This window comes from Sugiyamaella lignohabitans, chromosome A (assembly GCF_001640025.1).
Source record: "Sugiyamaella lignohabitans strain CBS 10342 chromosome A, complete sequence".
Lineage (NCBI taxonomy): Eukaryota > Fungi > Ascomycota > Dipodascomycetes > Dipodascales > Trichomonascaceae > Sugiyamaella > Sugiyamaella lignohabitans.
In genome coordinates this window covers 2,071,884-2,085,536 of record NC_031672.1, presented here as the reverse complement: position 1 = coordinate 2,085,536, position 13,653 = coordinate 2,071,884, and the positions used below count along the sequence as shown (strand labels likewise).

The 13,653-nt window shown below is 46.6% G+C and overlaps 4 protein-coding genes across 4 annotated transcripts; 1 reads left to right on the top strand and 3 right to left on the bottom strand.

The window, feature by feature from the left end:
- Positions 1-201: 201 nt before the first annotated feature.
- Positions 202-1,731, bottom strand: BNA2 (dioxygenase BNA2; the record flags this gene model as incomplete). Its single annotated transcript, XM_018882605.1, has 1 exon — positions 202-1,731. One exon carries the CDS (start codon positions 1,729-1,731, stop codon positions 202-204), a length of 1,530 nt encoding a protein of 509 aa, XP_018734877.1.
- Positions 1,732-2,727: 996 nt separating this feature from the next.
- HOL1 (Hol1p) lies at positions 2,728-5,070 on the bottom strand (the record flags this gene model as incomplete). Its single annotated transcript, XM_018882604.1, has 1 exon — positions 2,728-5,070. One exon carries the CDS (start codon positions 5,068-5,070, stop codon positions 2,728-2,730), a length of 2,343 nt encoding a protein of 780 aa, XP_018734876.1.
- A 1,486-nt stretch (positions 5,071-6,556) lies between these two features.
- On the top strand, positions 6,557-7,947 carry BSD2 (Bsd2p; the record flags this gene model as incomplete). The annotated part of the gene is made up of 2 exons (XM_018882603.1): positions 6,557-6,580; positions 6,760-7,947. 2 exons carry the CDS (start codon positions 6,557-6,559, stop codon positions 7,945-7,947), a joined length of 1,212 nt encoding a protein of 403 aa, XP_018734875.1.
- Positions 7,948-10,059: 2,112 nt separating this feature from the next.
- Positions 10,060-12,198, bottom strand: YND1 (Ynd1p; the record flags this gene model as incomplete). Its single annotated transcript, XM_018882602.1, has 1 exon — positions 10,060-12,198. One exon carries the CDS (start codon positions 12,196-12,198, stop codon positions 10,060-10,062), a length of 2,139 nt encoding a protein of 712 aa, XP_018734874.1.
- Positions 12,199-13,653: the final 1,455 nt, after the last annotated feature.

Sequence of the window (13,653 nt, the reverse complement as noted above, 5' to 3'; positions counted from 1 at the left end):
AAGTTTCCACAGTTGTATTGCTCAGATGAGTTGAAGGACCATTATCAGTTGCAAATGCTGATCTGTTTTTTACGTTGGATGCGGACCGCGAATCCGACTCGAGCGCAGCGAGAGGAGCAGCGGGATCTGGGAGCTCCAGCAGCCGGAGGCTGTCTGATAAAGAAGTAGAAAGAAATTCACATCATTCATTACACATTACAATTACCAGTGGGTGACGCCGCTATTGTCGTCAGCACCGACCTGCCATGACGTTGCGAGGCCACGGAGCTCGCTGGTGTCCGGGGCAGTCTTAAGGCGTTTGCTAGATTTCGAGGCCGAGCTGGTCGAGGTCGAGTTTTCTTCAGGCTCGCTTTCAGAGCTGAAGGTGATATTGCGCTTGGCAGTGAGTTTGCTGAGGAGATTGCGGTTTTCAGTCAGTAAACGCTTGCCCCAGGTTCCAGCAGCACTGTCACCAGTCTCGTCTCGAGCTTGTTTGAGGAAGGGCAATAAAGCAGTACCTCCAGTTCCTCTGCTGGCTTTAGATGCAGCAGCGAGTCCGTGACGACGTGTATCAGCAATAGGACGTGGACCAGCATTATTTTTGGCTTGTGCCTGGAGAATGATATATCGAGACACAATCTGAATATGCTTGTCACGGAAAGTACGCAGCATTGCTAGACAAGCATCATAAGACAGAGTCAATGCTGGCGTCTTTTCACTATTAGCAACGACATAATCACGAATCTCTGCTACTTGGGTCAGTGACTCGAGGAATCTTCGATGTGGTCCTGGCATGTATCGTCTCATTTCTTCAATGAAGTTATTCTTTTTAGGTGTCGAAATACCAGCTTCAGTCACTTTCGAGAGCAGTACAGTTGGTGGTGGTCGATGCTGATGTTCTCCGGTCGGATGATGCTCTACATTTAATAGAATGTCTAATGCTTGAATAAGTGAGCTCTGGGCATTACTGCCTCCAGAGTATGCTCTATACTCGGTCTCATCGCCATATCGTACTCCATGTGGCAGACCAGCGTCCTTCATATTCTTCCAACCAGCCAAAAATGGTCGGATACGGTAATAGAATGTATGAGGATCACACATCTCATACATTCTACCCAAACTGGTATTGATAGCATCAATGGATTCAGCGAGAAACTGCAAGTTTCGGACCACTTTGTCAGAGTCATAATCTCTACAAGCACGAATAGCTTCAAGACCAGCAACCAAACAAGGTGCTCCCTGTCGCTCAATAGCGGTGCTGACAAGGTAGAACCACGACTCGTCAATGCATCCTGTGAATGTGTTTAAAGTAGCGAGATTGTCTAGACCCCACTCTTGCGGTTCTGCTGGCAGAACAGTCTTGAAGTTCCAGAGACAGACACCAGCATATGTGTTAATAGGAGGCAGTTCAAAATGGTCACTGACCTTCAACCATGGCTCAGCCAACTGCTTCGGCAAGTGTTCTGAAGGCTCGTCACTTGAAGCCCATACGTATCCATGTGATAAGAATCCCAGAATCACACAAGCTCGGCGCCATTCGGGTTCTGTCGTTAAATTATCAGTAGACAAAACTGGGATCTTGTCAACCAGAGTTCGCAATCGTTTTGTGAGAATAAGAGCCGGAAGGTTCTCTACAAGGTTCTCCCATGCATCAAAATACGACGGAAGTCTTGCCAAAGGAACCGTTTCCGGTAGGAACCCTGTCAAAGGCGAGATATCGTAGTCTTCTAAACGGGGAATTTCAGGAAGCATTTTCGCTGCTATAATCTCAAATCAGCTGTCCAAGCGATATTGGTCTGTAAAAATACCTGAATCTTGCTTACAGGATTCTTACGGTTCTTAAGTCACCTTTGTTAAACAACTGAGACAACTCCCGAAGTCAGCTAACAATAACTTTAATTAAGTAATCTCAGAAAGCCCACTCTGAGAACCTAATGAACCAATAAAAGTACACTACAGCAGTAGCTAAATCAGCTAAAGCAAAATGTACCACGAAATAAACAAAGACTGATTAACCAGACAACTGGATCTTACAACTGGATCTTCCGGTTTCTTCCTGCTATGCCTTCCTATTACACGCACCTCAAGCAAATAAGAATAAGGTTCAACCAGACAGGGATTATCGGGGACAATAACGTAACCAGGTCTGCACGCTCGACGTATGTACGTAATCCTCGGTACAGAGCTGACAAACAGACCACCTGCTCAGAGATAAAACCACGCAAAAATGGTTCTAAAATCTTCTAGAAACTATAGTTTAACACCGCTTATTTAATAGGTCACAACAAACGAACCAAATAAATAATTCACAGCACTTTTAACTTCCAGCGATTCCGTTACTAATCACACTGTTTGGCACTGAGCCTCCTCCCTGAATAGTCATACCACTAGCCGTATTTATAATAATATATGTGCATATGGCCTGTTGACCCTTTCAGCTAGCTAACGGCACGTGAGACCACTCAAAAAAAAAATACCTACCCTTGCCCTTATCTATCCGCGGCCCTTCCGACTCCTAACTCGGGTTCACTTAACGGGCTCACTCTTTTACGGCTTTGACTGCCTCCGGCGGCTGGGGCTCCGCCCCAGACCCCGCTGCTCCTCTCGCTACGCTCGAGTCGTTCTGCCTACGGTCCCAGCAATCTCCTGCGAAGCAGGAGCCACGGGGTCTGGGGCGAAGCCCCAGCCGCCGGAGGCATGGTCACCGGTACACGGTACAAAAGGTCATAATTAATAAATAAAACCAAACTAGTCAGTAGGGTCGTGATGGTTGGCGGGTTCGTCGTCGTCCAGGACATAGAGAGACCGGATCATGTCGACCCTGTCGGTCCAATGGCGCATACGCTTGCCAAAGATGTAGATGGGAATTCCAAATAAACAAACAAATATCTGAACACTGCCAAAAACCACGAAAGTGGTGCGTGCACCGGAGGTCTCGAGGAACTTCGGCACAAAGAGCGAGAAGATGAATCCAAGAACGTTCTTGGTTAGATTGAATGTGACTAGAGCCTCGGCAGCAAACATTTTGTAAGAGTCTACTGCGTAGGTGATGGCGGTGGTCGAGCCGAGTGAACAGCCGAAGCCGATGACAAACAAAAATATAGCAGGAACTATCCAGAGATCCTTGTCAAAAGAAGACCATCCAAATCCCATCATGCCAATTGTAACAGCAATCAGCACGGGGCCGATCATGAGAATTCTGAATTCCGGCTCGTAAACACCGTGGTTGCGCTTGGACAGGGTCCGGACAATCAGGTCAGATGCCTTACCAGCAACGGCAGAACCCATACATCCGCCAAGAAACGTAGCAATATATAACAGACCGACTGGTGTGATGGGGAAATTGTAAGGGCTAGCCGAGAAGATCTTTGATATGGTCTCTGAGATTACAATAAGCCAAACCACGCTGAACGAGTAGATAAATGTTGAAAATAGGATCCCGGGATATGCATACAGGAAAAATGGGCGAAGAGCGACCATCCACCATTTATCGTTGGTGAACCGTCCATTAATTAGAGCCAGTTCTTTCATAAATGGTTTCCGGGGATTGAGTGCTGAGCTGGCACTAATACCACGAGGGAGTGACGGTCGTGATAAAGCATCTGCTGATGGTGGACTAGGAGCTATTTCGACAGTATCGGCGAATGTCGGTTTTCGCACAGTGTGAGTTCGAGGGTTCTGAGGTGTCGTTGGCACCTCGTTTGAGTTATAGTTATGAGTAGATGAAAAGTTGGAAAAGTAATCATTCGCACCGCTGGTGTTACCTTCACGATCATGATGAGTGAGATTATCGTCGATTTGAAACTTGGTATGAAGTTGGCCCTGTCTTTGTTCTGGCGATGGAGAATCAGGATCTCGTATGTGATTTGACGAGGTTCCAGTCGTGGACGCACTGGTATTGGCAGCTTTGGTGGTGGCACTAACAGTTGGTTCTACTGCCGAAGTGGTTGCAGTAGAATGCTCACTAGGATCGGTGTTATTAGGAGTTGCTATATCTCCGTCTTTGTGGAACACTCTTGATGACCTTCTAGTGGGAGTGGTATGTGAGGTAATAGGATTGGCATATGAAGGGTTTCGAGACATTTGAGTACGAATTCTTAGTGCATCTGGTGTGGACATTGGCAATTCTTGTTCATTAACATGACCCAACGATGACGCACGAGATCGTAATGAATTAGCACGAGCTTCCCGTGCTAGCTTTGTTTCCTTGATACTCTGTTTATTTGGAATAGGAGTTCTATCCCACCATGTCTCTGGAACAAAGAAAAAAGTCAATAAAAGATTCATTCCAGCAATCATGGAAAGAATCCAGAAGATCCAGTGCCATCCCACCGTACCCACTACAAATCCAGACACCATGGGAATAAGGTTCTTACCACCCAACATCAATAAAGTATAAATACCCAGACGGTAGGCACGCTCATGTAAAAAATAAATTTCAGCAATCGATGCCGATGGTAAAGACTCAGTTGGAGATCCTCCAATACCCATGATAATTCTTGCTCCTAGCAGCATTCGAAAAGAATTACTGGCACCACCCACTAAACAACCGACTAGAAATACAACCAACGCTACGATATATACCAGACGTTTACCATAAAGGACAGCAGTTGGTGCAAAAAAAACAGATCCCACACCCATAGCCAGCATATAAGCACCGACTAAATAAGCCAGAGTAGTCTGAGGAACATCAAATTCAATAGACATAATAGTAAAAGCAGCAGCAAGTAGTGGACTCATACCACCAATAATGAACGATTGGAATCCTATCACACCCAAAGCGATATCTCGTTTCCATATAGGCCAATTTAATGGGTCATTAGGGTCATTATGAGGCTGTGGGTTCAATACAATGCCATTAGCAGTACGTTTGAGGCCGTCGTCATGATGAGTCGACTTTTCCAAATCTACATCATGATCACCGTCCAAAACAGCAGACTGTATTGACGACGGAGTTTCCGAAACAGATGGTTCATCCACAGTCTCAGTTGCAGACGACCGTCGACGGTTGTGGCCCGAGTCAGTCATCATGATCACGGTACCAGTGACCGGCCCCTGATAATCATTAGGTTCCAGAATTCCAAACGCCATGATCAAGTGTAGGTATTGACAAACCTGTGAATAGATTGATAGACCAGTTAACCGACAGATAGACCTGTAGATAGATAGACCTGTAGACAGACAGACCCGTAGATAGATAGACCTGTAGACAGACAGACAGATATGATTATAGTTGAGGATGACGTAACTGATATCTGTACAAATCGTATAAAACAGGACACAAACCAAGAAATAAACCAACCACAAATAAACCAACAAATAAACTTCTCTTCACAAATCCAATTCACAGTAGCCAACAGCTACGAAACAGCAATCAACCGAATCAAATCGGTCGGTTTCAAGACCCTTGAACCACTAAGGTAGAGAAAAAGATACACCTGGCGATACGGCACAGACGAAGCAAGTAACCAGGATTCAAACCAGAGTCACTGAATGCCACACGTATCAGCAAATGAGCAGAACAAAACAAACCAAAAATTTGCAATAAAACGACAGCGAAACAGTGGGATTATATATAGTCCGAACACACCCTCACGCCCGGCGTCTGAGTGCGTCTGATCTGATATACACACAAGCAGCATCAAACGGAGGATCTCACGCATGGACCAGCATTCCTGATTAGTCCTGCATGATGTTATGATGCACGATCGTCCCTGTGGGTAGGGGATATATGGAGATATGAAGAATTCAGGGGTAATGCCAAAATACAGGCGAAAAAACACAAAAAAAATATAAAATAAGACCTCTTCTCTACCCAGTTCGTCCTCAACACACTCTTCTGTCCTTTTCTATCCCCTAATTTTTTTATTTGTATCCCCTTTCAAAATCCACTGCTGCGCTCTCGTCTGCTGCTCTGCCAGATCACAGATCGTCTGCCAAGCGTCCGTCTCCTTTCTCACCGCAACTCGTCCAATCTACCCCACCGTCCAATCTACCCCACCATCCAGCCCATCGCGATCCTGCTGCCTCCTCGCCTCCTGATCCACGAGCCACATACGCTGTCGCTGACTGGCGGGGTGCAGGCATGCCTCCGGCGGCTGGGGCTCTGCCCCAGACCCCGTGGCTCCTCTCGCTGCGCTCGAGTCGGTTCCGTCTACGTCCCCGCAACCCTTGAAACCCTCCGCTCTCCCCCCGAAAGAACGACTCGAGCGAAGCGAGAGGAGCTACGGGGTCTGGGGCAGAGCCCCAGCCGCCGGAGGCACGTGACCTCCGGTAAAAGAATATTCGAGATGCGGTGCGATAGCGGCACTGCCACTATTGGATCCGAGATGTCCCAGTAGTGTAATGTGCAGCAGCAGCGGCAATCGCCTCTGTTTACTAATAATAACGTCCGACGAGCGATATAAGCCGGTTTAATTTGCGAGAAACTCAGTATTTATACAGAGACCAGCCGAATTTCTCGACCGATATTTGGCAAGCGAGAGCCGAGATTCGATTTTGAAGGGAGAAAGACCATTAGAGGTTTCAAGTTAGGAGGAGCTCTAGTCACAGAAACCGTCACCGCAATAGCCGAATCATGGCCAACCAAGCATACTCGAGGGTAAGTTGGTAGAGTTCACACGTCGCTTGTTTGAGAACAAAAACAAACGAAGTTGGTTGTTTGTCTGGATCAGCTTGTTTGTTTGGAAAGTGAGGGGAAAAACCAAGGAGATGAGGATACAAGGAGTTTGGTTGATGGAGAATATGAAACTAACAGAGAAATAGCTTGAACAAAGCCAGGTGCCTTCAGGACCTCCTTCATACAGATCAGGCAGTTTCAGCGATGACGATGGAAATGCAAATGGCCGAGGAGAAACAGACCGTTTAGTTGATGCTTTTGATGAGAGCGATGACGATGATGTGGAGGGTGATGACCGGAACTTTTCTGGCCGCCACCAGCATCAAGACCATCAGCACCAGCGTCAGAACCAGCGTGGTAATACTGGACATGGTAGTGAGGTTCTTTTCGATGCCGAGGATGGCGCTTCGACATCGGAAACTAGACAGTACGAAGATTTTGAAACAGGGGTCGTGGTGACTAGAAATATTCGCAGTGGTACCAGCTCACCAGCTCCAGGAGAGGGTGATTTCGATTCTAGTGGAAGTAGCAGTGGAAACAGGAGCGGGGTCAGCACACCTGTTTCACCATCAAGAAGTACAGGAGGAGGGTTTTTGTCGTCTTTTTGGCCACGAGGACCTCGTAGAGCGTCTCATAATAACGACGGGGTGTTTGCTAATTTAACTGCCAGAACCAATGGTGAAGAGAAACCAGATGATGCTGAACAGGAACCTCCTTCATATGAAGAAGCAGCTGCTGATGCCACTCCACCATACTGGGAAACAACAATTATGGCCCCTGGTCTGACGGACGAGCTGTTCATTGAAGGACTTCCTGTTGGCAGCCCAGTCAACTTTGCCTGGAACATGATTGTATCATCAGCATTCCAGTTTGTCGGGTTCTTCTTGACCTATCTTTTACACACATCGCATGCTGCCAAACAAGGATCACGAGCCGGACTAGGTATCACTCTTCTCCAGTGTGGATTCTACCTACAACCCGAGCCACTGCCAGGCAGTAACCACGGAGGAAACAATAACAACATCAACAACCCCGGTGAATTTGAGCCATCGAATCCCAATGATTTTGGCGGTACTACTACCAACATCCCCGGCACCGTTTCCGAATCACACCACCCGGTCGTGGCCACAATCGCATCTCCACCCCACAATCCCGGTGCCGCGGCCGGCTGGATCTCGACCCTGCTCATGGTGGTAGGCTCGATCCTCATTCTCAAGAGTCTGGCCGACTACATCCAGGCCCGCCGAATGGAAATTGCCATCATCCGAAGCAACAACGCCAGCGACACCTCGTCCACCCCTGCTGATGAGACGCCTGCCGCTGCCACTGCGTCAGAATCCATTGTTTAATTATAGCTTCTTTATTTATTCATTTCAGTCCGATTTCTCCCCGTCCCCTGCCTGCCTCCGGCGGCTGGGGCTCTGCCCCAGACCCCGCGGCTCCTCTCGCTTCGCTCGAGTCGGTTTCGTCGACGGTCCAGGCAAACTCCTGCGAAGCAGGAGCAACCAGGGTCTGGGGCGGAGCCCCAGCCGCCGGAGGCACACCGGCTCCCAGAGTGATTTGTACAGTTCTATTAGGCCAGGATGGTCATGATTTTTTCATAGATGGTGAACACGATACCGCCGCTGAGGATGAGACGGCCGAGACGCGGTGTGGCGCCCTTCCAGAAGGTGACGACGCCCTCGTGCTTGGCTACTTTGTAGAAACAGTTGAGAGTGCCGGAATATTGCGACTTGGCTTCCAGACTCTGCATTCGCGTTTTGACGGTGTCCAGCGGCATTGTCGTGTAGACTGTGATGATACCGGCAACAGCCCCAACTGCGAAGGTTTCAAGAGATGACAGGGGGAGATTGGGGTCCTCTTTATATGACTGAATGACTGTCTTCATGGCATTATACGAACCCAGGCGCACCATTTGATTAGCGGCCTGTCTCATCGTCACGGGGACTACTCCTCGGTAGATTCCAGAAATGCCTTTGTCTTGAATAAGTCTTCGTGTTCCGGAAACAAGTCCTTGGTATTTAGGGTTCTTCGACTGCTTGTCATCGATCATGGCGGTTTTAATCGTTTCAAAAGGCGTCACTGCAACAACCGACTCAATTACACCTGCTCCAAGTCCTGCAAGTGCTCCTCTGGTTTTCGACAGATTTCCCTCTTCGTCACGAAGAAGCTGTTTAATCGAGTCGAATCCCAGGAACCGCACACCGGCCTTGGCCGTGTTGCCAATCACAAATGCTCCACATCCTGTATATAACGACTTGATTCCCTGCTGACGAGCTGTATTAGCAATCAATTTCAATGGGTTTCTGGACGTCTGGCTTGTTAGACTTGTAGTGGAGGGAGCTTTGCCTCCGGCGGCTGGGGCTCCGCCCCAGACCCCGTGGCTCCTCTCGCTTCGCTCGAGTCGGGCGTGGGGTGATATGACAGATTTTGGGCTGAGAGATGAAATGAAAGTCTTATAGGAGACTGTTCCAAAGGTGGTTACTTACAGTTGATGACTTGTCCACGAGCTGGAGTCTTGTTTTGGCAAACTCAAATGGATACTAGAATGTATCGTTAGATATCAGGTCCTGTGTGAGAGGTGACTGTGAGCAATGGCCTGTAGGGTATCCATTCTCAATACTTACAGTGATGAATCCTTCAATAGCCCCGGCAGAGGCACCTGCGACAAAAGATTTCCAGGCTTCTGGCTACAAAATGTTAGTAAAATTCTCGCCAGCTTTTCATATTCAGTAGCATTTGGCTGAGAGGATCAGGTCATAGATCCTGAAACCGAGATCTCTTGGAATCCTGTTGTTCCAGCAGCAGTTCAGATTTAATAGTCACAAAACTTCAAATGTGAACCAAGAATTGAAATAGGATCTTAAAGTTACCTGAAGTCGACCTTATGGTACCTGTCTAGAGAGTCACATGAAATATGAGTCAATAGCGGGATTCTCTCGTAGCTAAGTATCTCATATCGCATCTGCAACTCAAATTTGGTAGTAACTGCTTGATTAGGACGTACCTTTTTAGTTCCAGCAGCAGAAGATGCCATTTTTAGTAGATATAAATAATTTCAGGAACCTTGATCTGACTGAAATCTCCGGACTCTTTCTCGGGATCGGGTGGTGCAGCAGACATATTTCGCCTCGGGTAAGGGATATCTGAGATTTGTCAAAAGATAAGATTAAGATAGATCGCCAGGGTGCATTTCCGACCCGGGATCAGGGGTCGTCTGACCTCCCTTCACATCACCTTTTGCTCATATTTCGGCTCAAATTTGAATCGAAGGGACAGGATGCCTCCGGCGGCTGGGGCTGTGCCCCAGACCCCGCGGCTCCTCTCGCTCCGCTCGAGTCGGGCGTGTATCCCCCCAAATTTCACGGTCGAGCCCCGAGAAAAGCTCGCGAAGCGAGCACAACGGGTCTGGGCGGAGCCCAGCCGCCGGAGGCACAAGGTGACATACCCTAAATTTTTATTTATACTTCTACATGAGGAGACTGGCCACGGACATTGGCTTCTTCGTCGTCGGATGCGATGTCGAAACCGTCTTCGACGTCCTGGAGCTCGAAGTCTTCTGGTTGTGGAGACGGGTTGCGCCGCGTGGGTCCTGATACGAGGGAGTATTGGCCGCCTTTGGCTGGAAAGTTCTTGAATCGAGATACTAGGGACTGGAGGATCAGTTTGCGTCGTTGACGGCCGAGAAGGAGATAGACTGCTACGACGAGAATGAGCAAGAAGATGATGGAGCCGTACAAACGGTGTGAGTGCTCGTCGAAATACTCGCCCCAACTGGCTTCATCGTCATCGTCATCGAGATCCTGTCGACGAAGTTCAGGTCGAGTGTACCCATTCACTTCACCACCGTACTGCCAGGAACTCGATCCCGAGTTCAGCTGGATACCGTTGTGTTCGGATCGTTTGTGCATGCTGAGCTCTCCAGCTGCATATAATAAAGCAGGTCCAAGAGTCCATGAGAACTCCACTCCGTTGATATCTTCTGCACTTTGCAATGGGTCGAGATAGGTCGTGAGATTGTTGTTATCAACTTTGTCGTTTACTTCGCCGTCAGCAGGTGACGGCTTGTCAGCAAGCTGGGGGAATTGGAAGCCTTCATCTACTACACCTAACAGATAGCTGGACTTGAAACAAAGCAGTTCCAGGTTTTCTTTAGATAACTGGGGATATTCTTCTGGGTTGATCGAGTCCCACTTGCTACCACAGAACTGCTCGACTTTGGTGTTCAAAGAGTCGTAATCAAATGAACCTCCCAAGCTAAAGCCCTTATCAGGAGTGTCAAAGTATTCAGAGACTCCGACGAAGTGATTAATTTCAAAATCAAAATCTGGGCTACCACTGTTCTTGATACTTGATAAAATAGGTGATATTTGCTTCCTGCAAGCTTCATAATTACCAGTACCAATATACGATTTGGTATTTGCATTTGGAGGCAGTTTATCACTTTGATCTCCACTCTTGTCACTATCATCCTTAGTGTCTTCTATCTTCTTGTCACTTTTGTTCTTATTTTCTTTATCGTCTTTCTTGGGTCTCTTGTCTCCCTTGTCGCTTTTATCGTTCTTCTCATCGTCTTGATCCTCCTCCTCATCATCCTCGTCATCGTCGTCGTCGTCCTCCAGATCATCGTCGTCATCGTCATCGTCATCTTCGTCTTCATCATCATCACGCTCATCCTCCTCTTCGACATCAACCTTTTGTAAATCTCGTTTGACGATTTCACTATGCTTCAAACCAACTGGTGCACAGGGGTCCTCGATATCTCCATCCTTGTTTACAGTAGTCAACGATTTTAAATAAGTCTTGCGGGCTTCGTTAACACCAGCACCAAGAAAGCTTTTCGAGTAGATATCATACATTCTGTCTTGAGTCCCATCAAGACTAGCAAGAGCAATTCTGTACAGCTCAGCCTTGTTCTCCTCAATCTCAGTAGCATTCGGTACAAATGCTATCTGCATTGAAGCACCACCCATATCTAAGAATCCATATGTACTATGATCCTTGCCATGCGAATGACTTTGTGGGTCTTCAATACCTCCAATCAGATAATTTAGACCAAGCCAACCAAACAGTCCCTCAGTGGCACCGTCAATCACTTTCAGATGACTGGCACAATCTGGCAGAAAGAACTTTGTCTCCTTTTGAATATATTCACAAGCATTGCTTAATATAGCATGCGATTGACTGTTCTCTAGGAGCCTAAGTCCACCCGTGGCATATACAAAAACAGGAGTTCTAGGGATTTGCGCCTTCGGAATGATTTCTTCTGCGTACTTGACGAGCTTTTTGATATGCTCCTTACCAATGTCTTGAGGATTGTTGGCAAAAGAGGACATTCCTGGATTAATTTTCTTATGCCATTTGTTCCCCGATTTCGAAACCCTTGGGAAAGTAGTCCATTTCGATAATGGGTCGTTTTCATCATGAGCCAAATGGTCACCCTTATTGTGAAGTTCTTCTAACTTGGCAACATCGTTTGTCGCTGGATAGTGATAAATATGAATTCGCGATCCTGATGAACCTGCATCAATCACTACAATGTAGTTATACGCAATACCCCGCGAGAAAAACACTTCTCCCTTGTCCTTGGATTTCGCCATATTTATATCAGTTAAATACAATTTGGCATTCTCCGTTCTGGCTTCAATCGCCTTGATAGTATATTTATCAAAATATTCCACTTATGCGCATTAGTCTGATTTAATATCGAAGCATCGAGCGGATGATAATAAGATCCGAAGCTCCAAGTTTTCTAAAAGTATTATCTAAGATGAGTATGACTATGCTTCTTTTATCACCATGATTCAATTGATTGCCTTTTAAAAAGCGATGTTGCCATTATTAGAGAGAATTAAAGGCGATCAATTGAGAGACAGCTGCACAGGTATATAGACGGACTTATATAGAATTAATTAGGAAGAAAAGTCAAACAATGATAATAATCTAGCCTGTAGAATTACAAATTATCTTGACGGTGATCTAGTCTAATATCTCTTGCGAATGCAAGACCCGGGCCGAGCCCTCTATTTCAGTTGTAATGGGCAAAGCCTATGCGGCGGAAATACAAATTGGAGGGGTCAGCTGGAGACTCTAGATTGATCAGTTTATGTTGAAAAAACTGTTTCAAGAAGAGACCATGAGCTACCACTTGAATTCAAACTGACAGGGAGAGAACCCAGTTTCAAGTAAATTGAGGGTTGTCTTATTCAGTGATTATGGCCATCCAGTACATTTGAGCTTTTAGCATCTAGAGTGGTGAGCTTTGAAGCTACTTGAAGCCAGTGAGATAAGAAAGAAATTAGTTCAATATCTGTGCAGATTATCTGTCCATGTTAAGTTACTGTCGTTGGGTCAAATCTGACAAGTAATAGTGTACGGGAAAGACTTGTGGCCAGCTTCACTAATTAAGGTCTACGGCATGCAGCGCCTTGTTTTTTTACATGGAATTCAATGCTGGGTAAAACTAGTTTCGGAAAGTGGGAACATTTGTCGTAACACTGAGAAGAAGAGCATCTCTTGTAATACACCAGTTAATATAACGTTAGTCAAGCATATTAAGAAGGAGAAAGTGAAAATGAAAAGGCAAAAGCACCACAGAATACCTCCATATGGTGCTTTTCTAAACACCGGGTAACAAGTGAAGCAACCAGTTCTGGCATTTATTTTAGCATCTACAGTCGACATCATAGGTTTAAACCATACAATTAACGGTCCAGAATGAGCATTTAGAGTAATATGTTCAGATCATTCATGCCAAGTTTTTCATTTGGTATCATTGGCCCTGACTCATTTAGGAAAGACTGCAGAGTTTTCCCGTCATATCCAGACCGTCGGATTCAAATGATATTTCCGGGCTCAGCTCATACAATAAATTCTACAAGAAAGATAACTAAAGTTTGACCCTGTAATATTAGAATTTCCGTCCGGTCACACAAACTTTGGCCCACGGATGCAGGTGATCTGGCTTAGATGGATGAAGGAGATCTGGCCTGGATGAAGCAGATCGGGCCTGGATGCAAGAGATCTGGCCTGGATGAAAGAGATCTGGCCTGGAT